Consider the following 25,689-nt stretch of genomic DNA (forward strand, 5'->3'; position numbering starts at 1 on the left):
CTCACGGAGGACTGCAGTCAATCTCAGATCTGGACTCTTCCCAGATTCTGCCCCATGCACCTCAGCCTTCAGCTGGCTGTGAATCCTTTTGCTGTAAAATTGAGTCTGAGACATTCTAATGTGTTACACACCTGAAAGTAGTCATGGGGACCCCTGTCTTGCAGCTGGGGTCTGAAGTGAGGGGTCTTATGGTAACTGTGCCCACCATACCATAACATATCCTTAAAATCTGCCCAACCTTTACCAACTAGACCTCTTTCATTTTTTTTGTACTGGAGGTTGAACTCAGGGGCACTTCCCTCTCAGCCCTTTTCAAGACAGGGTCTCAATAAGTTGCTGAGGTTGGCCTCAGACTTGGGATACTCCTGCATCAGCCTCCTGAGGCACTGAAGACTGTTTCTTACCCATCTCCTGCTTCATCATCTTTTTCCCACCCCAGGGCACCAGAAAGCCCCTTCCCCAGATTAACACCCCCCACACACACAACTTATGTTACATCTATTACTCCAAGGTCACCTCCAGACCCCTCCACAAACTCCCTCTTCCCACAAACATCTCTCCTACCCTACCTCTTCCTCCTTGCACCATCACCATATCCACTATACATTTTATTCCTCTAATTTCTTCTTCGTCTCCCCATGAGAATATGGGCCCCAGAGGTAGGCATAGTTGGCCTGTCGCTGGAGATCAAACCCAGGGCCTGCTGCACACTAGGTGAATGCCAATCCACCAAGCTACACCCCCAGCAGGGCAAGGCTTTGTTCCCTGTTGTAAACCCAACTTTGAACAGTCCCTGGCATGTACTGTGTTCAACACATCCCTGTTAAATAAATGATATCAGGTACCCTTTGGAAGTACCTTTAGGAAACAAGGTCATCCCACCCTTACTTTCTTCCTGAAAGACTAAGTCTACAAAAACAGAAAAACTGAGAACACTTAGCTGGAAACCTTTGCTCTAGGGGATATAAACTGGCAATACCCAATACCTCTAGGAGAACACTCTGAGCCAGACTGAGTGGGACATGGAGGGGTCCAAGCCCTAACACCTCCTTGCTGTTCACCTTGCAAAGTCCCATCTCTGGGCCTTGTATCCTAGGGTTGAATAATAAAAGAGCTGGAGCAGAGGAATGAACCTCGGCTAAGATCACTATGGGGCAGATTCAGGAGGGAAAGGAGGAAAGAAATTTCTGCGGTAACAGAAGGACAAAGGGAAGACAGGACCTCACCAAGCAGGGGTGACTTTTATTTGAAGGCAGAAGACACCCTACTTGGGGGTTCATTTGTAATCCACAAGTTAAAAAAACAAAAAAACAAAAAAGAACCCGAGGGGCTGGGAGGGAACAGAGAGGGTACTGGGACCTAGACAGATGGGGTCAGGCCACATAGGGGAAGTGCAGCAGGAGCCCCTCATGAGGATTCAGGTTCAGGTTTTCCAGTTCCAGGGAGGCCCCTTCCTCACGGCCTGCCTGGGTACTGAGCAGCAGATCAGCCCTGTCTGGCAGGCTGGGGCTGCCAGGCAGGTTGGAGGCTCCTAGCCTGGCTGGCAGGTCCATGTCTCCAAAGTTAAGAACCACCAGGAAACGCTTATTCTGGTCCCAGTGGCGGACGTAGGAGAAGAGTCCAGCACTGGAGGAGAGTGGATGGAAGTCCCCATGCAGCAGGGAGCGCTCTTTACCCCGCTCATCACTCAGGCGCCGGAACAGGGAAAGAAAGGAGCCTGGGTCACCATTCTGGCCCTGAGAATAATGAAAACACAGAAAGAGGGGGTGAGGGATCTTCTAGGAACAGACTTCTACAAGCCACCTGCCCATCCTCTGCTGGTCAGACCCCGCCCATCAAAACCTCTCACCTTCACTGTCATGTTGACGTTTACTAAAGAATGGGGGAGGCTGGATTCATCCCACAGCATGACCGGGGCCTCCACAGGCTGTAGAACAGAGAGGATAAGGCTTTAAGAAGACCAGGCCCCCTCTCACTCCTCTCCCTCCACCTCATCAATGCACAGCCTTCTCCACCAAGGTGTGGCTAACTTCTATTGGACAGACAAGGCAGACTCATACCTCCTTGTACACACACTGTCCCCTCAGCCTGGAGGACTTCCAGACAGCCACAGACCAACTCCCTCACTTCCCTCAAGTCTCTGCTCAATTATCTCTCCAGGTTTTCTGTGGCCCCTTTATATAAAATATGCCCCATTCCTAGTCCCTAGGCCCCTTCCTCACTCTCTTTTCCACAGCACTTATCAGCAGCTGGTGTCTTTACTATATCTACTTATTATCCAATTTCACCACCTCCAGTATTTTCATGTGCTATTGCTATCCTCAGTGTGTAGCACACAAGAATTATTCAGTAAGACCTACGAGTTAAGTGAATGACTGGTTCTACAAACATCAGCTGGGCACCAACTCCAACGTACGGCTACAGCCAGCAAATGCCTTAATGGCAGGATCCCAACACAGCACTCACTCGCCACCATGTATGTCTCTGCTTACTGGTCTGGTTCCCTCACTAAACTGTAAGCTGCTAGAGGACTCAAAGCCTAGACTGAGAACCCACCTTGGAATGCATGAATGAATGATGGCTACCATACTGAACATCTACCAGGTACCAGGCACTGCCATTAAAAAGAGCCCTTAGAGCCAGGTGCAGTGGTACAGGCCTGTAATCCCAGAGGCAAAGACAAGATTGCAAGTCTAAAGCCAGGCCCAGCAAGTTAGTGAGCCTTTTTTTTTTTTTTTTTTTTTTTTTTTTTTTTGGCAGTGCTGGGGATCGAATCCAGGGCTTTGTGTTTGCAAGGCAAGCACTCTACCCACTGAGCTATCTCCCCAGCCCGCCCCTAGACAACTTAATGAGATCCTGTCTCAAAATAAAAAATAAAAAGGGCTGGGGATGTAGCTCAGTGGCAAAGTACCCCCCAGGTTCAATCCCCAGTACCAAAAAAAGCCTTTGGGGGATGAGAGATATTGTTTAGAGGTAGACAGAACACTTAGTTAGCAAGCACAAGGCCCTGGGTTCAACTCTCCAGCAATAATCAATAAATTAAAAAAAAAAAACATTCATTCATGAATAGGCCCTTGGAGGGTATCGGTGGTACACAGATATAGTCCCAATTACTAACTAAACTGATTTTTGGTGTTTTTGCAGTGTTAACAATCAAACGCAGGACCTTGACAATGCTAGCCAAGTGCTCCACCACTAAGCTACATCCCCAAGTCCTACTAAGGAAACTGAGGCAAGTGGACTGCTGAGCCTGAGTTCAGAGCCAGCCTGGACAGCATAACAAGAGCCCATCTATTTAAAGAAAAAAAAAAAAAAAATTTAATTCCAACTACTCTACAGGGAATGCAGTGTCACAGAAAAGATGACCAACATTCCTAAGAGTAAAATAATACCCAAGGTCATACAACTACTGATTAGGCAGCAATTGACCAGGAACCAAAAACAGTACCATCCCAAGGGTGGTATCTATCTCCACTATCCACAGGGGCCACATGACATGATGAATGAACAGAACAAGACCTCTTCTACTGCACCAGGCAGAAAGCAAGGGTACCTGTCCAGGAACAGCCGCTGCCTGCAGGCCAATCTCATCCCCGTAGCTGAAAACGGGAGTCCCTGGCAGAGTGAAGAGCAGCAGGTGGTAGAGTCGGAGGAGCTGAGTTGGCACGAAGGAAGTCAAGAGCCCTGCTTGAGACAACTGCAGGGACAGATACCAGTGAGCCCCAGAGCCTGCCTCTGCCTTCACCTCCCAACTAGCCTTTCCTCCGTCCCAAAGGCCTGTCCCCATACCCGACAACACAGTACTCACACTCCAGCTACACCAGCGATTGTCAGTGGCATTCAAATACTGGGTAACGAGGAATTTTACATGCTCCCCACTGGAACTGGGTCTTGACAGGTATGAGCTGGTTAACAGCATGTCCTTGGCATTCTCAAGGACGCTCAGGATCTGCTGCAGGTTGGAGGAATCTGTCCCTGCAATCAAGAGCCTGAACAGGAGAGGTCAAGGTTGGTACAGGACAGAAAATACAGAGGGGAGTATAAAGAAAGTTCTCTGAATTAGGAACGCCCCTCTTGGGGCCTCATACTCCACTGAGCTAAGTCAGGAAGGGGGCCTGGCACCCACCTATCTTCACTGAAGCTCTTGGTGATGTTTTGCCACTCAGCCAATAAGGATGCATCCTAGAAGGAAAACAGCAGAATCAAGGAAAAGGTAACATTTCCCGACCCTGGTTGGGACCCTCTGTTCTCACCCCAGCTTTGCTCCTGATGTGGAAAGGACACTCACTGTCAGATTCTCCACATTCCGAAGTTGAAATCCATCCACATCAGCCTGCAGCCAAAAATTCAGAGCTGCCTACAGGGGACAAATGAACATAAGAAAGGTATCGTTATACAGGCAAAGCTCCGGGAATGAGAATCCCAGCCTGCTTCTCTATAACCCCAGGCAGCAGCCGGCCTTGCCTGGGCCTCACTCTCCCAGCTCTTACAAAGGGTCTTAACATCCCTGTCCATTTTATTTTTGAGACAGGATCTTGCTAAGTTGCTTAGGGTTTCACGAAGTTTTGCTGACCTCAAATCCTGCCTCACCTCCTGAATCACTGGGATTGCAGGTATGCCCCACCATGCCCAGAGGTCCCTTCCATCTCTAACTTCCCCTTGATTCTCTTACTGTTGCAGCACTTTGTTTTGTTTTGTTTTAGCATTTTATTTCTCTATTCCTGCTTCTGGCAAATCACACAGCTTCACCTTTAATAGCTATACAAAGGCCAAAGAGAAGACCTATCCATAAACATAACTCCTTTTAACATTTAGCATATGAAATACTAGTATCCTCTATTGTGGAGATGAAGAAACAGGCTAAGAGAAGGAAGATATGCCAAAGATCATAATCAGGAAGCAGCAGAGACCACCTAAAATGCCTGTGAAGACCCCAAGGCAAATACATTTACTCCTCTCCCAGTTTTCTGGGGCCTGAGAAGGGTATGAGCACAAAAGCTGGTCAGAGCAAGACCAAGAATGAAAGCTCAGAATTCAAAGCACAGCCCCAGGGCAGCAGAGATGGTTTGAAAGGAGGCCAGCTCTACAAAACAGGCCCCAGCCTGAAGCTCTGGCATTCTCTGGCACGCAGTGTGGAACCCCACCCCCACCTCCTTTCTTCCCTTTCTCTCTTCAATGTACTCTCCCCTCTGGCCCCCATTTTCACCTGAAGCTACTCCTGGTGCCCTACCATCTGAAAACAATCTATTACCAGTAACTTTCAAAGGATCTCCCAGCAATTGGCAAGGGCCAAACTGGATGGTCCCAGGGGTGCTACCCAAATGCTGGGAGTCCTGAATTCTTCAAAATCACAGCTACCTGAATCTGCCTCTACTTTTATTCTGCCCACTCTGAGCCTGTCTGTGTCCCAGAACTCAAGCATTAGGAGCTGAAGTGATAGTGAAAGCCCCAAACCCAGCCTGCTGGGTACTGAGTTTGATCCACTACCTTGAAGAAAAGCAAATTAGAGAAGAATACTCCAGACTGCAAATCTTGGGCACCTGAAGCTCGTCTGAACCTCACCTTCCTCATTTACAGATTAGGGAGAAGACGTATTTTGTATGGTTATATAGGCAATTAGAAAACATCTACAAAACACTTGCACAGCCCCGACACATAGGAAGACCCCATCCTTACAATTTCAGACTGGGCTCCACTCCAAACACATCAAACAAGAACTGGAAACCACAGGATTCCCACAGAGAAAAGAAAGGACTTCCTATTCCAAAAGGATGAAAAAAATCAAACTTCCACACTGCCATCTGAGAAACTCCCTTCCTGTCACTGTCCCATCCCAAGAGTCAAATAAACAAGAAAAATCAGTGGTCAGAAAAGATCGAGAAAAAACCAGGTTTACTGCTGGCCTGTCCTCCTGCCTACAGGCCAGAGACAGGCGAGATGTAATGGCCTTACTGTGAAAGGAAGAGCACAGCCCCACACCTGCCTCCCACCAACGATTAGCTTCAACACACTCACTTTCATCTTGATGGCTACAGCGTCAACCTGAGTGGGGAGGAACCATGAGTTCTCGCCATGGTAGTTGGGAGTAAGGTCCAGAATGACTCGAATGCCTGGAACAATGAAGGAAGAGACAGCTGTGACAAAGTCTTAAGTCTTTAGAGTAAGGGGATACAAAGACGTGTTTCCCATGTTACTAGGTACAAAGGTTAAAAGTTCTAAGGCAAGTTTGTAGCTTAGCAAAGTAGACTGAGCTGTGGAGGCCCAAACTCCCCACCCAAAAGAAAATGCTTTTAAACATCTGTGTGGGGTTTTGTCGGTTTTTTTTTTTTTTTTTTTTTTTGGATAGTAAGTATTGTACTCAGAAACACTTTACTCCTGGGCTACATCCCCAGTTTTTTGTTTTTTTTCCTTTTTGGTACCGGGAATTGAACCCAGGGCACTCTACCACTGAGTTACATCCCCAGGCCTATTTTTTGTATTTTTATTTAGACACTGGGTCTCACTGAGTTGCTCAGGGCCTTACTAAGTTGCTGAGGTTGGCTTAGAACTCCTCCTGCCTCAGCTTCTGGAGCCACTGGGATTACCGGTGTGCACTACCACGCCCAGCTCCCCAGTTCTTTTTTTTATCTTGGAACAGAGTCTCACTAAGTGGTTAAGGCTGACCTCTCAACCTTGCAATCCTCTTGCAGTAGCCTCTAAAGTCATGAACATATTTCTACAGTGAATTGTAAGACAGTATTTGCCACCCACCAAGGATCCACAGATTTACAAGTGTAAAAACCACTGATGAACAGGTTAGGAAGGTTCTGATTTAGTAAAAGTCAGCCTTTTGCAAATAAGGGCACTAAAGCCCATAAGTTAAATGACCTGGTCAAGATTGCCCAGCCATGTAGAAAGTCCCTAAGCCACATGATAAATCCATTTTAGGCTGAAGGCTGACAGATCTCCCCTGTGCCTGGCCTAGAAAACTCAGGAGAGTCAGACAAAAAACCCTATCCTGCTTTCCTTCTGTCCAGGAGGTCAAGCCCTTGGGAAGCCCTGGGAACCCACTCTTTTTCTTGGCCAGTTGAAGGAAACTGTCAAAATCTTCCTTGGAGCCCAGTGCAGGATCTATCTGTTCCAAGTCAGTCCCAGCAACATCATCCTTCTGGTTCTTGTGAATTGGGCCCAGCACAAGGCCCTTTACTTTCAGAGTGCTCAGGTAATCAAGATGCTTCTTCAGACCTGAAATGGGAGTGGGGAAAGGGAAGCTGGGTTAAGGAGCGAGGCCCCTGATCTCCTCCTGGTTCTCTCCTCTCTCAGGCCTAAGGCAGTGTAGGGCTGGAGTGGGAGGGAGCGGATCACGAGGCACTGAGGAGCTGATGTAAGAAACCTTGCACATTGCTTCAGAAACCGGTTGTGACCGGCTCTGGCACCGCGTGGCGTGTGAGAGCAAGAGCGGAATGCTGAGTCAGCCACCCTTGAGTAGAGCAGGGGCCGGGTTGTTTTCTTCAAAGAAAAGAGGGGGCAGCCCTAGACAACGGGGCGGGGTGGAGAACTGTCCCCAGTCGTCTAGGGAAGAAGAGGGGGAAGGGAGTCCGATACAGGTGGCCAGGTGAAACCAGGGGTGCCCCGAGATGGGGACAGGGAGGGAGGTGTGCACCAGAACTCACCTTCCAGGTTGCCCGCGTCGCTGCCCTGGAAGGCCTGAAGGTCGCCGATGCGGTAGAGGGCGCCTTTGTGCCACCACCTCTGGACAGGCAGCTCGCGACAGCGCGGCGCCTGCACGATGATGACCACGGCGCCGGCCAGCATACCGAGCCAGCCCAGCCAGAAGAGCAGCAGCAGCGCCCAGCGGGTGCGAACCCAGCCAGGGCTGCCCGCCACTTTCAACAGCTCCTCCTTGGATAGGCCTGTGAACTTGGCCGCGGCCTCCGCCTCTGCGTCGTCTTCGGCCACCTTGATCTTCACCAGACCGTTCTTCTCCCCACCGCCTGCCACCGCCACGGCTGCCCCCGACGCCGCGTTCATCGGTTGCTTCTCGGGTTCCAGCTCATTCAGCTCCACCTCCTTCATATCCACCTCGGCGTCCTGGCTCATGGTGCCTGCGGACCAGGGACACAAGGCAGCCTGCGGTCAGCTTCTACCAGAAGAGTCCTCCCGGCCCGTGTGGCTCGGCGTAGCTTGCTCTCCGGCCTCTGGAAAGCTGAGGGCGCGGCGTCTGGGAAGTGGCAGGGCAGCCCCGCCCCGGCCCGCCCCGGCCCGCCCCGGCCCGCCCCGGCCCGCCCCTTAAAGCGCAACCTCGGGGACTGCTCTTTCTGGGACGTCCTGAGTCAGCCTGCAGGTGATCATGGCCAGAGAGAACACGCCTCTGACCGCTACGAGGTACAGTATCTCAGCTTGAACCTGTCTACCCTAAAATTCCTTAGAACGGACCCCTGGAAGACACTGCACAGATCCACCTTCAGGAGGATGAATTCTGTGGGTTGGCCTTGCCCCACAAAGGCCTGCCTGAGGTCCCCATTTGCCTACTCCGCAGGCTGGTAGCTTCCCTGGACGTGATCATCTGTTTACCCCTGCAGGCCAATTTCGCATGTGCACTGGCACTCAGAGCCAGCCAGACTCAACTTCTGCTTTTGACACCCCCCCCCCCCCCCCCCCGCCGCCCCTCCAGCCTTGTCCTCTCAGGCCTCTGGACTTAGCGCTAGACCTTCAGGGCTTATTCCCACTCATCTTTGAAGACACATCTTGACTTGATTTCAGTTAATTCTGAAATTATTGACTACGCACCTACTAGTCCTCTGCTTCATTAACTTTACTGACTTCACTCACCCATTTTTCTCCATGACTTCGAATGAATCTGAGCTGGGGATGCCGCTCAGTGGTAGAGGGCTTGACTAGTACGCACAAGGCCCTGGGTTCAATCCTCTGCAACATGGGGGGTGGGGATATATTTGGGCAAGAATGTTGAAATGGACAACCCTCTTCTTACACTAACCCAGCTCAGATACTGACACTAAGATATTGGGCAACTAGGAGTCAAACATCCAGAAGAGACTAATGAGCTGTAGCAAATATTACAGAACTGAGTCTCGGGCATTGAGGTGTCCACCCTTTTCCTAGAACAGGCCAGATGCCATGAACAGACTCTTCCCCACTTTGCAGGGCCTCCAGAACTCCCCCAGGTGTCAGAGGTGTCATTTCACTGTTAGGCCTGGGAGGAAGCAGATTCTGCAGGGTTTTTTTTTTTTTTTTTTTCCCAGTACTAAAGATGGAACCTAGGGCCTTGCACACACTAGGCAAGTGCTCTACCCCTGAGCTACATCCCCAGTTCTTTTTAAATTTTTATTTTAAATCTGGGTGTGATGGCACACACCTGTAATCCCAGCAACTTGGGAAGCTGAGGCAAGAGAATCACAAGTTCAAGGTGAGCCTCAGCAACTTAGTGAGACCCTAAGCAACTTGGCAAGACCCTGTCTCAAAATATAAAATGAAAAGGGCTGGGGATGTAGTTCAATGGGAAACTGCCCCTAGCCTCAATCCCCAGTACAAAACAAAAACACAACAAAAAATAAATTTTATTTTACTTTGAAACAGGGTTTCACTAAATTCCCCAGGCTAGCCTTGAACTTGCAATCTTCCTACTTCAGCCTCCTGAGTAGCCTTTGCCACCACACCCAGTTTCTGCAAGGGTTTTGTTTGTCTGTTTGTACTGGGGATTGAACCCAGGGTGCTATGCCACTGAGCTATATCCCTACACCTTTTTATTTTTATTTTGAGACAAGATCTCACTAAGTTGCTTAGGGCCTTGCTAAAATGCTGAGGCTGGCCTTGAACTTGCAATTCTCCTGCCTCAGATTTCTGAGTTTAGTCACTGGAACTACAGGCATGTGCCACTGGGCCCAACTCTGCAGGAGCGTTTGAAGACCTGAATTCCCTCCACAGAGAATCTTGGATAGAGAAAGGGTCAGTGGAGCAGAGACAAGGTTCAAAGCAGAGACAAATGGACATCAACACCAGGAGGTGCCAACACTCTCAGGAACTACTTGTTCTTGAGCAGAGCCAGAGAGGGGTGAAACGAATGGGTTGGTTCTTTCTTTCGCTCTCACCTAGGCTAGAAGCCAGGATTTGAAATAAAGCAGAAGCCAAGATTTGACGTATAGCAAAGAAAAAAAGAGGTGTGAAGTCTTGTCCACTGCAATTGCCCTTCTGTATCCCAAAGGATACTCTCCCATCCCCACCAAGAAAAGCTAAAACCAGCTCATAGGGGAAGGCAGGCAAATGGGTAGAGGTTGGGATTCATAACAGTGCTCAAAGACGATAAGAGGCCCAAGGTGCCCTGGGCATGCTAGATAAGAAATGCCAGCCAGTGGTTCCAAACAGTCCTTATCCCCAGCATGAAAGTCCAAGGTCAAGAGAATTGTGGGGTCAGAAGCTCTTGTTGAGATGGTTCAACATAACACCCCCTAGATATAGTAGCTCAAAGCCCCATATGGCTCCAGATGGCTGAAGCCTATTCCTTCTCCATGTCTTGAAGAAGCCTACACCTTACCCCACACCTTCTCACCCACCACACCTTCCACAGGCACTACCCTACAGACACATCAGCTTTCAAACATCTGCCAGTCTCACAACACACCAGACTTTTTCAGGCTTTTTTTTTTATATACATATTTTTTAGATGTTGATGGACCTTTATTTTATTCGTTTATTTATAGGTGGTGCAGTACCAGTGCCTCACACATGCTAGATAAGTGCTCTACCACTGAGCCACGACCCCAACCCCCTTTTTCAGGCTTCTACATCTTGTACAGTCCCTCTGGTGTTTGGTTCTTCCTGTTCTGCAGCTCAGAAGCTCCTATATGTTCAAGACCTAGCTCAACTGACAGCTTTTCTCAATTCCACAGACAAAAGTACTTTCCCACCATGGTGCATCTACCTCTGCTACATTTCATGTCCCATTTGTTTATATTTCCTTTCCGAATGTCTGTTTGCCCTTGTAGGCAAATGGCAAGGGCCTTGTGGTATTTGCCAATGAACTTGTCTGCTCAGAAATAGCATATAGTAGACCCTTCCTAAGTAAATGAGTGGATGAACTGTATCAATTAAACTCACACATTTTCCTTCTTAAACAACTGAGCATGTGAAGGTAAAGGACAGAAACGAAAAGGAGGGGCGAGCAGCTCGAGCCCGGTGGAGGGTCGGTGTGGGTCGCTGGCACTCCGGCCCCTAGCCGCGCTGCGATTCCCTGCCCGCCGCCGGGTAGACCAGGGAAGCCCGAAAGGCGGCGGTGGAGGCGGGGCGGCTTCAGGCCCTGCGAGAGCGGGGGGAGGAGCGTGGCGGCGACAGCGGCGGCTCCAGGAGAGGAGGCGGAGGATCTCCTTTCCTCTTCTCAGACCTCGGAGCGTCCGGGACTCAGAGCCCGGAACTGGGGGAAAGCGGCGACTGCTGGGCCTCGGCTAGAATCTCCCTGGAAAAAGAGCCATGACTATCTGCAATGATACTTCCTGACAAGAAGTTGATACAACCGAAGGAAAGGCAGTTAACAGCTAGTGAAACGAATTTCATACTACCAAGATATTTTGTTTATCACTTTCAACTCTAGACTTCTGTTGGGCAATTTAAAATCAGAGATAATCTCAGACCCCAGACAAAGCAAAAGGATACTTCTGTATTTTTTTGAGATCAAAGAAACTGCAATGTCTAGGAAACAAAGCCAGAAGGATTCATCAGGATTCATTTTTGATTTGCAGTCCAATACTGTACTGGCCCAGGGAGGTACTTTTGAGAACATGAAAGAAAAGATAAATGCAGTGCGTGCAATAGTTCCCAATAAGAGCAACAATGAGATCATCCTGGTTTTGCAGCATTTTGATAATTGTGTGGACAAAACAGTTGAAGCATTCATGGAAGGGAGCGCCAGTGAAGTACTCAAAGAATGGACAGTAACAGGCAAGAAAAAGAACAAAAAGAAGAAAAGCAAACCAAAACCTACAGCCGAAGCAAGTAACAGTATCCCAGATTCCAGTAAATCGGTTTCCATTCAAGAGGAGCAGTCTGTGCCTTCCTCAGGAAAAGGTGGCATTAATGGTTACCATGTCAATGGTGCCATCAATGATGCAGAGTCTGTGGACTCACTCAGTGAAGGTTTGGAGACACTTTCAGTAGATGCCAGAGAACTAGAAGATCCTGAGTCTGGCTTGCCAGATACACTGGGTAGAATAGGATCCGTACTGGAGAACGGTGTCTCTGACTTTGAGTCCAGGTCTTCAACTATACACCCTATTCAGAACGCCCAACATTCCAGGAATGCTGCCAAATCTCAAGATCCACGACAGGACCTCAGTTTTCTAGTCTGGGAATGGAGGACATTCCACTGTCCTCCACCAATAAAAAACTTGGTTTCAATATTGAAAAATCTGTAAAAGACCTCCAGCACTGCACAGTCTGTCTTGCATGGTATCGAGTTGTAGTTAAAGAAGAGATGGATGCTTCCATTAAGAAAATGAAACAAGCTTTTGCTGAACTGCAAAGTTGTTTAATGGATGGAGAAGTGGCATTGCTTGCTGAAATGGATAAAGTGAAAGCTGAAGCCATGGAAATTTTGCTTAGCCGACAAAAGAAAGCTGAACTTCTAAAGAAGATGACTGATGTGGCTGTGCGAATGTCAGAGGAGCAATTGGTCGAGCCCAGAGCTGATATCAAACACTTTGTTAGTGAACGTAAATATGATGAGGATCTGGGATGAGTAGCCCGATTCACCTGTGATGTAGACACTCTAAAGAAGAGCATTGATTCCTTTGGACAAGTGTCCCATCCAAAGAACAGCTATTCAAACAGATCACGATGTAGCTCAGTTTTATCTGTATCCTTGAGTGACCCAAGTGATGTCTCTGCTGCTTCCTCTTCGACCTGTGCCTCTGCTGCCAGCCTTACAGGTGCTAACAAGAGAAATTCAGCACCAGGAGAGACTCCTACAGCCAACAGCAGCCGACCCTACCAGCCTCATCGGGAGGTATTGTCGGGGAACAGACGAGGAGGACAAGGCTTCAGGCCTCAAGGCCAAAAGTCCAGTGACCCTATGAGCCAAGGGCGACATGACAGTATGGGTCGTTACGGAAATAGCTCCTGGTATTCATCTGGTTCTAGGTATCAGAGTGCTCCAACCCAGGCACCTGGAAACACTAGTGAGTGGGGCCAGGCTCACTCTGCAGGGACCAATGAAACTGGAGCCAGCATGGAGGCTTGTCCATCCAAGCCCTCATTCAAAAAGGGGCTCCCCCAGCGCAAACCCAGGACCTCTCAACCTGAAGCTATGAACTCTTGAGAGAAATTCCAATTGGCCTTTCTTCTGTATCCCACTTAATTCAACCTGATAACTGGACTTTAGAAAACTTATAGTTAGATTTAATAACAAAAAGAAGTTTATGCATATCACTTTTTGTGCCATTCTAAATATTTTTTTGTTTATTCTCTCCTTATTTCCTCATCATTTTTGGAGGGGAACTGTTTTTTTCCTCTGACCTTTCCCAGTGATATGGACTGATTTTGATTGGTCATTTCCACCAGGAATCAGGGGCAACTATGTCCCTGCTTCCCAAGAGTAAGCAACATTCTTCCCAGTACACCAAGTCTTCCAACTGCCTAAAGAGGCCTTGTTCAGCAAGTCCCCATTGTTGAGAATATCTCAGGAGAAAGTGGGTTAGAGCTAGTCCTGTCATCATTTCAGTCTAAGTGGAAGCCACAGGTGCCTGCCAGGTTCCCTCCAAATAACAGTTTGACCAGAAGAGGCAATTGAGGGGATTGTGTACCACACTGGATTAGCCAGAAAAGGGAAGTGTTAATTGGTGAAAAGGAGAGCTCTAACACAAGGAAACATTTGAGAATCTGCCTCTATCAGATTGTGCCTGAGATTTGACACTTGAATCAGGGTCTCAGTCCCCTGCTTGGCACCATAGCGTAATTGCAGTTTCTTCAAAATGCCCAAAGCCTTGTTCCTGGTACTTGGCTGTACTTTAGACTGTAAACCAGTCTAAGGAAGTCTATGGAAAGTAGCATTTAATTAAAGTTTTTTTTAAGTTTAAAAAAAGACATTTCTTCGTTTCAGTGTTTGAGGATTTTTTTAAATGAATGTTCTCCCCCTTTGCTGAATCCTGTTCTGATCCTGAACCAAATTTATAGAAATATAATTGGTATTAATCTATGGTATTACCCATCAAAAAATTGTTGCAGTCAATCTTTATAGATAAATAAATTAAAACAGCTGCATAAATGTTCCAAAAAAAAAAAAAGAAACGAAAAGGAATTTAAACACTGTATAATACCAAGATGAAACTTGTTTATGCAGGAAAACAAACCTGAGACTTGTAACTGTTCAACCAAAATAAAACCAGGAGAGGGAGGACAGAAAAACAAGAGGTCCAAGCCCAGCACTGTGGCACACACCTATAATCCCAGTGACCCCGGAGGCTGTTTGAGGCCAGCCTCAGCAACTTAGCGAGACCCTGCTCAAAATAAAAATATAAAGGACTAGGGATGTAGCTGAATGGAAAACACCCCTGGGTTCAATCCCCAGTACCAATAAATAAATAAAGGTTAAAGGTCTTACAAACATGTGTTGACTGAAATCCCATATACTCATGAGCCTGAGGTAGGAAGATTACAAATGCAAGACCAGTCTAAGCAATTTAGCAAACCTTATCTGAAAATAAAAAATAAAAAAGGGCCAGTGATATAACTCAGTGGTACAGTGCTTACCTAACATGTTTAAGGCCCTGCGTCCATCCCAATACCATAAATAATGACAACAACAATAATAATAGAACTTAATATTTACTATAAGAATACAAAATATATAATCTGTCAAGAATTTAGCTTCCAGTCAGGGACCAGCTCACCTGCCTATAATCCTAGCAACACTGGAGGCTGAGGTAAGTTCAGGGACAGCCTCCCCAATTTAGCAAGACCCTATCTCAAAATAAAAAAATAAAAATGGCTGGGGATGTATATCATTGTTAGAATGTGCCTGCATCCAAAAAAAAAAAAAGGTTGACACGAATTTGTTAATAGGAGGATAATATAAAACTTGCTTGCTGGGGGGATGGAAGAATAGAAGTTCATAGGATTAGACAAAGGGGAATGAATGGAAGGAAGGGGGTAGGAATAGGAAAGACAGTAGAATGAATCACACATGATTTTCCCATGTTCACATATGAATACACTGTGGTAGAACAGAAGGGAATCTTTAGCAGTTTAAGAGTTGACAGGCTGTGGTTTTGCATGCTGACACACAGCAGCTTTGTTTACTGACATTTAACCATAGAGGCTTGTAGTGATATACAACAATCCCCCTTTAGGCTTAGTGCAGTAAAATCCCAAAGCTGTATGACCTAAGAGACCTAGGTTGTTGACAAGCTAGTACCTATATAAGGAATATAGAATGCACCCTCCAATAGAATTGCACCAACTCTCTTGCCCAATGTACCCAAATCTTGCTTATGTATAAAAGTAAAATCCCTGCTGTGCTTGGAGCTCAGACTTTGGGAATTACCCCTTTGGGCCCTGGCACCACTAATAAAGTGTTGCTTCCAGATCTTGGTGTCCCGCTACTACACCACCAGTAAACTCCACATCATGTACAACCACAAGAATGGGATCCTAATTAGAATAAGTTATATTACATGTATGTATAATATGTCAAAATACACTCTATCATGTATATCTCAGAACAAATTTTAAAATTTAAAAATAAAAATTAAATAAAAACTTGCTTGCTAAGGATTTACAAGATAATTAGAGGGCAAAATATCCAAATCAATAATAACCAGGAACCAGGCTCAGTGACACATGCCTGTAATCCCAGTGACCTGGGAGGCTGAAGCAGAAGGATTGCAAATTTGAGATCAGCCTCAGTAACTTGGGCCCTAAGCAACTTAGTGAGACCCTATCTCAAAAGAAAAAAATAGGGCTGGGGAGATAGCTCAGCTGGTAGAGTGCTTGCTTTGCAAGCACAAGGCCCTAAGTTCGATCCCCAGTACCACAAAAAAAAAAAAAAAAAAAGAAAGAAAGAAAAAGGGCAGGGGATTGGCTCAGTGGTAAAGTGCCCATGGGTTCAATCCCCAATACCCACCCCCCCACGAGAGAGAGAGAGAGGGAGAGAGAGAGAGAGAGAGAGAAGAAATAATAACTGGGAAGTAAAACAGAGGCATATACCCCTAGAAAACTAGATAATCCCTAGGCAATGTAGGCCTCCTTTTTACATCAGGATACTTTTTTTTCTTTTTGTGGTACTGAGTATTGAAACCAAGACTGCTCTACCATGAGCTACATACCCAGCCATCCCCCTTTTCTTTTGAGACAGGGTCTCACTAAGTTGCTTAGGGCCTCACTCAGTTGCTAAGGCTGGCCTCAAACTTGCAATCCTCCTGTCTTGGCCTCCTGTCTTGGCTGTGAATATAAACATGTGCCACCACACCCAGCCAGGATATTTTTTAACAAGGTCAGAAGCACAGACTAAATTTATATAAAAACTCTGGCACACTAGTTGTGCTTGAATAAGCAACTTAATCTAATCTCAATTTTCTCAAATGTAAAATGAGGATGGGCATAATAACAACACAGTGTTTATCATGAAAAAGCACTCAATAAATACTAATGTTTTAATATTCAATACCCTCATGTCCCCTAAAAGGTCATGTGTGAGACAATGGAAGAATTTCAGAAGTGAAATTAGATTATGAGATATAACCTAATCAGTGGGTTAATCCATGTTGTGGAATAACTGGGTGGCAACTGTAGGCAGGTAGGGTATGACTGGAAAAGAAAGATCATTGGGGGCATGGCTTTGGGGTTTATATTTTGTCCCTGGTAAGCAGAGACGCTCTCTACTTCTTAGTTACCATGTCCTCAATATGTTCCTTCACCATCCCTTCCAATGTGATGGTCTAACTCAGGCCCAGTGCTATGGAGTCAGCCAAACTCCTGAAACCTTGAGCCAAAACAAACTTTTCCTCCTTTTAAATTGTTCTTGTCAGGTCTTTTAGTCACAGAAAAGAAAGACTGACTAAAACACTCTCCAATTGTTTTACCTCATTGTTTTTTCTCATTTGAGAGAAAACAAATATACATATACACATATATACACAAGACCACTATATTCTGCTCATAAAACATCTCTTTATTCAAAGAAAAAAAGTTTGGGGCTGGGGCTGTAGCTCAGTGACAGAGTGCTTGCCTAACACGTATGAGGCACTGGGTTTGATCCTTAGCACCACATAAAAAAATAAATAAAGGCATGATGTGCATCTACAACTACAAATAATTTTTTTTTTTTTTTTTTTTGGTGGTGCTGGGGATTGAACCCAGGGCCTTGTGCTTGCAAGGCAAGCACTCTACTAACTGAGCTATCTCCCCAGCCCCAAATAATTTTTTTTTTTAAATAAAAAGAAAAAAAGATCAAATTCAACTATTCCATGGAAAATGAAACTTGCATTATTTTCACCAAACTTCAATGTCTTCTTGACAAAAATAAGTAAAATTTCCTGTTTTATTTAAAAATTTCAAAGCATGAAAAATAACAAGAACAAAAAATTCCTAAGCACACCCAGTAATTTTACCTACAGATCAATAAGCACAGTTCTGTTCTCTGGTCCTTCCACCCTGAACAATTTACCCCATTCAGCTCTCTCCTCCATCTCCTTTAGAGTTCTGCGCAAATGCCACCCCACGAGAGAGGCCCTATCTGAGTGAAATAAGTCCTCCCCCTCTACCTCAATGCTCCCTCTCACCTTCCCTGCCAGTACCAGATCAGAACCACTACACTGATCTCCACTGGAAATTGTCTTTCTTTCTCTTTGTTTATCCATTATAAGCTCCAAGTGGGCACAAGATAGACTGTTTGCTTTGTTCCCTATTGCATTCCTATGCCTAATAAGTGCTCAACAAATTAATGCTGGTACAATAATTGTTGAACCAAAGACACCTGTGTCTCAAAGTGCTAAGAACATTGGTTTTGGGGGGCTTTGTTTTGTTCTTATCCCCTTCAGTCCTTTTATAGCTTCCCAAAAGAGCATCCACTTTTTTGGAAAAGCCCCCTTTCCAACCGGTTCCTTGTCATACACAAGAGGCGGCATACTCATAACGATGAGCCATCTGAGAGCCACAAGCCTATTTTCATTAACTCACAGAATATGCTTGAAATTTTTAAGTTAGAGGCTGGGGCTATAGCTCAGTGGTAGAATGCTTGCTTTGCATGTATAAGGCCCTGGGTTTACTCCCCAGAACAACAACAACAACAAAATTCAAATCAGATTTCAAATGGGATGTCAACATTTTCTTTTTCTTTTTCTTTTTTTTCCTTGTTTTTTAGATGTCAGCATTTTCAAATGGGTAAATTAACACAGAACTCTGGATTCTATTCTCTTGAAAACTCTAACCATATGATCACACAGTGAAACTCCACATCACACAGGAACAATATTCTAGTAAGGAAACAATCAGCTGGAGCTGAGACAGAGCTACCCAGTCTGCATAACTTATTTGAAAACTTGCCTGATTTTGGTAGGCACATAAGTTGGAGACCCCTGACTTAAGTCCCTACCCTACATTTCCACTGCCAATTCACTTGCTGGTACAGAATCTTACACTTACCTCTTGTTTAAACTACTATGATAATCTAATTAATGTCCTTCTTGCCCTCTTATTTCCCAATTTTTCCTCAACCCCTGCTCAGCTTTCACTAGCTTCTTTCTCACTATCTACAATTCCAATGATTTAGCTTTTCTCTTTTTTTTTTTTTTTTTTTTTTGGTACTGGGATTCAAACCCAGGGGTCTCTACCACTGAGTCCCCCTTTTTATTTTTAGTCTGATATAGGGTCTAACTAAGTTGCTTAGGGCCTCACTAAATTGTTGAGGATGGTTTCAAAATTGTGATCCTCCTGTCTCAGTCTCCAGAGCTGCTGGGATTATAGGCCTGCGCCATCACGCCTGGCTCCAGTGATCCATAGCTTTGCATTCCAGGCTCTCCTCATCTGGCCTTTCCCTGGAAATCTTTCCGAGTTTTATATCCTACCAATCTCCTTTAACCCATCTTTCATGAATTTTATTGATACACTTCTTTCCTAGCACCAGGTCTGTGCTCAAATTGTTTAACTAGGAATTCCCTCCCTCCACTCTGTTTATCTATCCTTCCAGGCCCAGATACTCTATAAAGCATTTCCTCAATTTTCATTCCCTCATTCAACCTCCCCAGTATTGTCTGCCAGAGTAGGACCTTGATTTTTCAGCTTATCTGTTCTATTTTCTAAACATTTTGTTACAACTTCTTAATCTGTATTTAGGGTCTTTATATATACATCCTAATACCCTCCCAACCAGACCAAAATCTCTTTAGGCAGAGTGCCTTTTCTCTTCCCCCATATGTTGTACCATGCACAGAACAAGCACTTAATAGTTACTGAATAAATCTATTCATTCCAGTCTATAACTTAATCCAAACTGGAATTCTTTCAGTATTTGTGTGCAGTGTCATTCATTGTTACCCTGAGACATGTATGGGAATAACATTGGCCCCAAGGGAGTGAAAACTGCTTTGTAGCAGGTGGTAAATCTCAGATATTAAAAAGGTTTCTGGCACTCCAAATGGCGAAGGAGAGATGCAGAAAGGCAGTATTATCTGTGGCACTAATATTTCATGACAGATTAGGAGGAAAAAAATGTGTTTTTTAGCTTAGGCAGGGTGACAGAAAGATTAAGAAACAGTGCCCAAGATTATTCCACTTGTTTCCTGTGTCTCTGCTTGCTCCCCAACTATCTTCAGAGGTCAGAAGCACAGGCTCTGAAATAATACTGACTGGATTTTTAACTGGCATTGGTATTACTTAGCTAGGTAACACTCACTGGAGTTACTTAACCTCTCTAGGGCTCAGGCTCCTCATCTATAACAATACCTTCACAACTTCCTCCTAAGGTAGCAGTATTAAATGAGGTCATGCAGAAGACCTGTAAGCTTAATGCACACTTGTACATAGGTGTTTATGAATGCCGGCTGATCTCAGTAACAATAATTTATAGTTGACTGCAACCCAGATAATCAGGAGGGAATTGTAAGCACTTCCACGACAGCTCTTTATACCTAAGGTCGTTCATCTACAAAACAGGATCCCTACCTCTTGGAATTTTGGAGGATTAATCAACTCATATAGTGCTTAAAATCGTGCTCCAGGCTTGGGGTGTAGCTCGCTGGTGGCGCCTTTGCCTAACATGCGTAATACCCAGGGTTTGATCCCTGCCACAGAGAGAAAAAAGCAAAAAGCCAGTGCTCCCTGAACGTCCCCTAATGTTGGTCTTATTATTAGAGGTCAGGCTCCTAGCAAAATCGGATCAGACAGAGGGTGGCAGTCAGAAAAAAATCTCACTGTCTTCAGAATCAGGTGGGGTACTTACAGGCTGACTTACTTTCCCCATATGGCTCCCTGCAAGGGACCTCCACTAGAGGTCAGCCCGGGACCCCGTACCTGAGTCGCCCCCCGCGCTGTGACCCTGGACATCAGGCCCTGAAAGGGCGCCGGGAGGCTGGCGCGGAGCAGAGAGGTCGCTGGTCGAGGGCTCTTGAGGTTCGGGATCCATCGAGGCGGGTCCGTACACAGGTTTAGCGTGTGTGGGTAAGAGGGGAATCAGGACAGGGTGCAGGGGTAGGCCTAGCGGTGACCGGAACAGTTAGCCCTGGATCCGCCCCAAGCGGGAATCTTCAGAACTGCTGTCACATCCGCGGGAGTAAAGAAACAGCGGCCAAGCCGCAGAGCGGTCGGCGCGCCTGCGCACTCCTGTGGGGCGCATGCGCGTCTTTTTCGCGCCGCAAGTTCTGTGACCGAGCGTTCGACGCCCGCCCTACCTAGAATTCTCTACCCACAATTCCTCAATATTGTGCGTCGTCCCCATCTGCGCGTGCGCTCGCTATGGGCCCGCCCCCAATCCCGTGGGCCTTTACGGGAAAGTATTTAAGCGCCTCGCGTTGCTTCGTTCGGTCTCATTTTTCCTTACGGACGGTAAGTTCTTGCGTTAGTGGGTTTCTTGGTTTTATTTCCTTTGCTTCTTTGGATGGCATGGGGGATTGAATCCAGCGGTGCTTTTGCCACTGAGCCACATCGCCAGCCCTTTTGATTTTGGGGCCAGTCCCGCTGAGCTGCCCAGGCTGACTTTGACCTGGCGATCCTGCTGCCTCCACTTCCCGAGTCGCTGAGGTCATAGTCGTCGTGTCGCGCGCCCTAGACCTCCCTCGTTTTACCTATTGGTGGGCAGGGAGGGAACGTCTCGTCCCGGGCCTCCAGTTATCTCCAAGCAGTAGCGGGGTTTTGCGAAGGACAAAATGGCGGTAGTGGGCCGCGCCAGTCGCCCTCCCTGTGATGAGGACCTTTTCACAGACCTGTACTGAGCTCCGTGAGGATGAGAAACTCTGAGGAGACGGGCCCTGCACAGCTTGTGCCCCATGCGGCTGTTGCTCTGTAGGAAGCATCTTTAAATGTCCTGTGCTAATTTGCTGTTTTGTCTGCAGGGTTAAGGTGCACATTCGCACAGAGAACAATCGAAGAAAGCCCTCTGGTTGGAGTAAGTGACTTTGGCTCTTTCATTCTTATTCTTTAGTTGACTGGAAGTTCTATTGGATATGCTACAGGGATGATTTACAATTTGAACTCTCTCTTTCTGATGGTTTAGTGGAGAAAATGTGAAAGTTCTGAGTAGCACCATCCGCAGCAAGCGGCTGAGTTTGCTTTGTTTTCCTTTGGTTTTAAATTTCGGTATTAGTGAAGGGCGTTCTATTTTCAGATGTGGTTCAGCTCACAGAAGAGGTGGTGTTTGGAGAACGAAGATGCTTTCTGCGATTTCAGTGACGTTCCATGTAAGTATACACGGTTTGTGGAGAAGGGAGCACTTTAGGGATGCCCACACTGTGATGAATGTAAAATGACAAGCATATGACTGAGTTCTAAGTGATGTCATCTTAATACTGAGGAGTGGGCCAGAGGTAATAGGTAAAACTTTAATAGTTTTAAAGGTGATTCTTAGATATAAGTAACTTCCCCCGTACCCCCTTTAACCAGGGATTGAATTCAAGGGCACTTAACCACTCCTGTTTTTGTCTTCAGCATCTCATGACCTGTCCTGAGGAATTTGCCTTCCAGGGTGAATGCAGGTAATTGTCCAAATGGGATCTCTGGTTATCTTATCTCACAAGTGTTCTCCACAACCAGGAGGGCAAATGGTCAGTGGAGCAGTGTTACCTTCTTGCTCCATTCACCTTGTTCCTCTTGAAGCAATTTTCTGGGGAAGGGGAGGCAGCAACCCAACAGTACAATTGGTTCTTATAATGGTATGCTCTTCCCTCATCCATATATCACTGTCAGATGATTTGAATCAGTAAGCTGACGCTCTGTGAGGTACAACAGTTAATAGCATGTTAGAGTTCTGATGGCAGTTGTTGATAATGAAGAAAAATATTGTTCCGTCCTAATATTTTGGAATAACCACGTGTACCTTTTTCCCAGGTTGCCCTGATGATGATATATTTTTCCATCTTATGGTAAGTTGCTAGTACTGGTACTATTGTAAATTATATGAGTAAATGAGCCCATTTTCATCTGTAGGGTGACTTTACCATCATTTTAGTCACAAGAGCCCTGATTCTGCCGTAAAGAAGTCTGATTCCTCTGGTTTCCATGGTGATGTTTCTTGGCAAATACTCTTTCTCCTAGATAGTCATTGGTCTGCCCAGGAACAGACATCTGAAAGAGTTGGAAGTGGTGAGTACTTGCCAATTGTAGCTTGCCAGAGGCAGTGCCAGTAAGGACAAACATCCTGTCTTCCCCCCTGTTCTAGCCCCAGAGCCAGTAATGGTGAACCCACTGGGGTAGCTGGGAGAGAGAATGAGAACTTGGTTCCATAAGGAACTGTCTGAGGTCTAGCAAATGGCAATAGCAATTGCTTTGCTTTGCTTTGTTTGGACTATTTACAGTAGCCAGGTATTTTGAATACTCTGCTAATTCAGTGTTTTTCTGATTTAGGAGCAGCTCATTTCCATCCAGCATTAACAGGTTAGTTGGGGGATTTTGTCTGTTTTATGGCTTATGGCACCAAGTAGGAGTTTCTGTGATGACTCAAACTAGCTCACTATGATTGACAATGAAAATACATGAACACCTGAGAAACTAGAAGATGGGGTCGGGGGGTATCCTGATGTGCCATGTATATAGTCTTTTACTGACAGTTTTATCTTTCTTCAGGCACTGTTACCAGTACTTGTTGATTCAAAGGTGAGTGATTTCAGTGTATGTGGCATAGTGAGTAGAGAAAATGCCCTTTGGTGCCTGTTCACACATGATGACTTAACATGGAATCTCGTTCGGCTGATGTTTTGCTGTTGAGACTCGGAAATCTGATTTCCTAGGAATGATGGTTAAGTGGGAACAACTGATATAGAATGTAAGCTTGGCTCTTTTGATCTTACTTGTTTCAGGTCCATCATGTTATCTGGATCCCAGGAATGATTTGAGGTACATACCTTTGCAGTGCTTAATGACTGTCACATAACATTGGCTTTTTTGTGTGTAGTGGGGTACCACCAGTAATGAATTCCTGCTCACTAGTGATGAGTTGAATACCGCCCCAGTCTGATCATTGTGACAGAAAGGTATACTCTGAGTTGTGAGCTCATCTTACAGTGATAAAGTATAACAATAGGAAGCTAAAATAAATAGGTTTTATAGCTGATAACATTCCTATGAAGTATGCCTTTCCTTTAAGCAATACAAATAGATATGACACTTGATTCTAATTTCTTTCTATTGCAGAGAAAGCAACCCATGTCTCTGCCCAATATCAACCTGAAGTTAAAGGTGAGTGGACTTAAAGTAAGGTACACTAAGCTAAAATTTCCCAATGAAGAAACATTTCACATGTCTTACTTCCTGTCCTAGTCCCCAGAGCCTGTAAAGGTGAACCCACTGGGGCTGGCTGGGGGAGAAGAGGAAACTTTGTTTCAAAAGGAACTGTCTGAGGGAATGATCAGAATTTCTGCATGGGAAAGGAGAGAATGATCAGTTGTTTGACACAGGTTTTTTTCCTAGGTCCGAGGGGAAAATAAGGTGCAGATAAGTGGTAGGTACCTGTTTTAAGTGCTTAATAGCCAAGATAAAATGTACCTAGAAGCAGGCCTTTTTTTAAATGTTGGTGCTTTGAAACATTCATTGCCCCTTATAAATTCAAAGGGTATGCATTACATACATTTTACTTTCCCATCTAGTAAAGACTTCTTTCCTTCAACAGGTGTCCAAATCTTAAAGGAAGTGGATTTCCAGATCCTTTGTTGTTAGCACACATCTTCCTAATAAAGCTCTTTCTTAACCTTTACTGTGTGGTTCATGACTTTCACGGGAGTATAGGCCAAGTAATGTGAATTCCCTGGCTTGGGGAAGCATTGAAGAAGCTTCATCTCTGTTCTCAACTATTATGCCTCATTCCCTGCTTTCTAATCTACATTTTAATTGGCCCTGGGGGTGAGGAGAGAGTGCTAACCTCTCCTAGGGGATAAGAAGCTACATACTGTGTAGGTAAATACTTATGGATGTTTACACGAGGTTGCCTTGGTGAGTGGGGGGTACTGAGGATTCAACCCTGGCATGCCTTTGATTTTGAGGCAGGGTTCCCCTAAGTTCTCAGAACTGCTTGCATTTGTGGTCCTGCCCCAACCTCCTGGACTGCTGGAACTACATTTGTGCACTGCCACATGGCATAATCTTATTTAAAAAATTTTTTGTTGGACACAGTGGTGCCTATAATACCAATGCTTCAGACTGAGGCAGGATTGCAAATGTGTTTGGCCTTACATCTCAAAAAGGGCTGGGGATATGGTTCAGTGGCAAAGCACCCCTTTCTGGGGCTCTAATTAACCCAGCACCAGTGCCACACCTAAGGGGAGGGACTGGAGCATGGTTGCCAAATGGTGATCAGTTATAGCATTTACAAGTGTTATACATTCACTTTAGGGTATTTGGTCACCAGGACACTTGGGGGGTGCTGGGGATTGAGCCTAGGATACCATGCCACTGAGCTACAAACCCTTTGAGAGTTTTCCCTACTAAATCACTTAGGCCTTATTAAATCGCCGAGGCTAGCCATCCTCCTGAGTCTCTGGTGGCAGCTTAATTCCAGTCGTGGCATACCTGTAATCTCACTGGCAGAGAATAAGGCAGACTAACAAATTCAAGGCCAGCCTCAGTAAAATAAAGGGGAATTTTTTTGTTTTTTTATTTATTTTTTTTTCCAGTGCTGGGGATTGAACCCAGGGCCTTCTGCTTGTGAAGCAAGCACTCTACCAACTAAGCTACCTCCCCAGCCCAGGGAAATTTTTTAAATGGAAATTTGATGCACTGTAGTCGCCCTCTGAGATGACCCACTTTTGGGGGGGGGGGGGTGCTGGAGATTGAATCCAGGGTCTTAGTACTTGCAAGGCAAGCACCCTACCAACTGAGCTATATCCCCAGCCCACCCACTTTCCCTTTTCCTATCCCTTCAATAAACTGCAATATGTCTGGAATTTTTTACTTGATCACAAGAATCGGGGTATGCACCCAGGGATTTACAATAATTTCTAGCAATATAGAAATGGTGATGCAGTAAGAATAGCATTTGACCTGGGATCTGGAAGAAAACAGGGA

The 25,689-nt window shown here is 45.8% G+C and overlaps 2 protein-coding genes and 1 long non-coding RNA gene across 6 annotated transcripts; 2 read left to right on the forward strand and 1 right to left on the reverse strand.

Annotated features, from left to right (window-relative positions):
- Positions 1 to 1,222: 1,222 nt before the first annotated feature.
- SLC3A2 (solute carrier family 3 member 2) lies at positions 1,223 to 20,812 on the reverse strand. Its single transcript, XM_079102761.1, has 10 exons — positions 20,494 to 20,812; positions 7,653 to 8,084; positions 7,051 to 7,224; positions 6,016 to 6,110; positions 4,289 to 4,357; positions 4,127 to 4,182; positions 3,809 to 3,989; positions 3,554 to 3,697; positions 1,850 to 1,927; positions 1,223 to 1,736 (listed from the first exon to the last, which is right to left on the reverse strand). The coding sequence occupies exons 1-10, from the start codon at positions 20,603 to 20,605 to the stop codon at positions 1,374 to 1,376; spliced, it is 1,704 nt and encodes a 567-aa protein (XP_078958887.1). The 5' UTR covers positions 20,606 to 20,812; the 3' UTR covers positions 1,223 to 1,373.
- On the forward strand, positions 11,155 to 14,251 carry LOC306639332 (spermatogenesis-associated serine-rich protein 2-like). The gene is given in 3 exon segments (XM_079102762.1): positions 11,155 to 12,299; positions 12,302 to 12,724; positions 12,728 to 14,251. Coding segments are annotated over 3 exon segments (1,623 nt in total). The 5' UTR covers positions 11,155 to 11,678; the 3' UTR covers positions 13,307 to 14,251.
- Positions 20,813 to 21,546: 734 nt separating the features above from the next.
- Positions 21,547 to 24,382, forward strand: LOC306639333. 4 transcript variants are annotated; one of them, XR_013757620.1, is made up of 9 exons: positions 21,547 to 21,583; positions 21,803 to 21,875; positions 22,078 to 22,169; positions 22,522 to 22,556; positions 22,729 to 22,776; positions 23,038 to 23,067; positions 23,257 to 23,286; positions 23,490 to 23,526; positions 23,824 to 24,382. It is a non-coding gene; the product is annotated as an uncharacterized lncRNA (long non-coding RNA). The 4 variants fall into 4 exon arrangements; XR_013757618.1 differs by having other exon boundaries at positions 23,257 to 23,872; positions 24,107 to 24,382; XR_013757619.1 differs by having other exon boundaries at positions 23,490 to 24,382.
- The last annotated feature ends 1,307 nt before the right edge of the window (positions 24,383 to 25,689 follow it).

The sequence above is a fragment of the Sciurus vulgaris genome, assembly GCF_902686455.1.
Source record: "Sciurus vulgaris genome assembly, chromosome: 11".
NCBI lineage: Eukaryota > Metazoa > Chordata > Mammalia > Rodentia > Sciuridae > Sciurus > Sciurus vulgaris.

Bases quoted from the DNA above. Each gene is read 5' to 3' on its own strand.
- SLC3A2 (XM_079102761.1), bottom strand. From the start codon at position 20,605: ATGGATCCCGAACCTCAAGAGCCCTCGACCAGCGACCTCTCTGCTCCG. The intron at 6,111-7,050 runs GTGGGTTCCCAG...TCATTGTTCCAG, and splicing joins TCAACTGGCCAAGAAAAAGA to GCATTCGAGTCATTCTGGAC. The intron at 1,928-3,553 runs GTACCCTTGCTT...TCTGTTCTACAG, and splicing joins CAGCGGCTGTTCCTGGACAG to CCTGTGGAGGCCCCGGTCAT.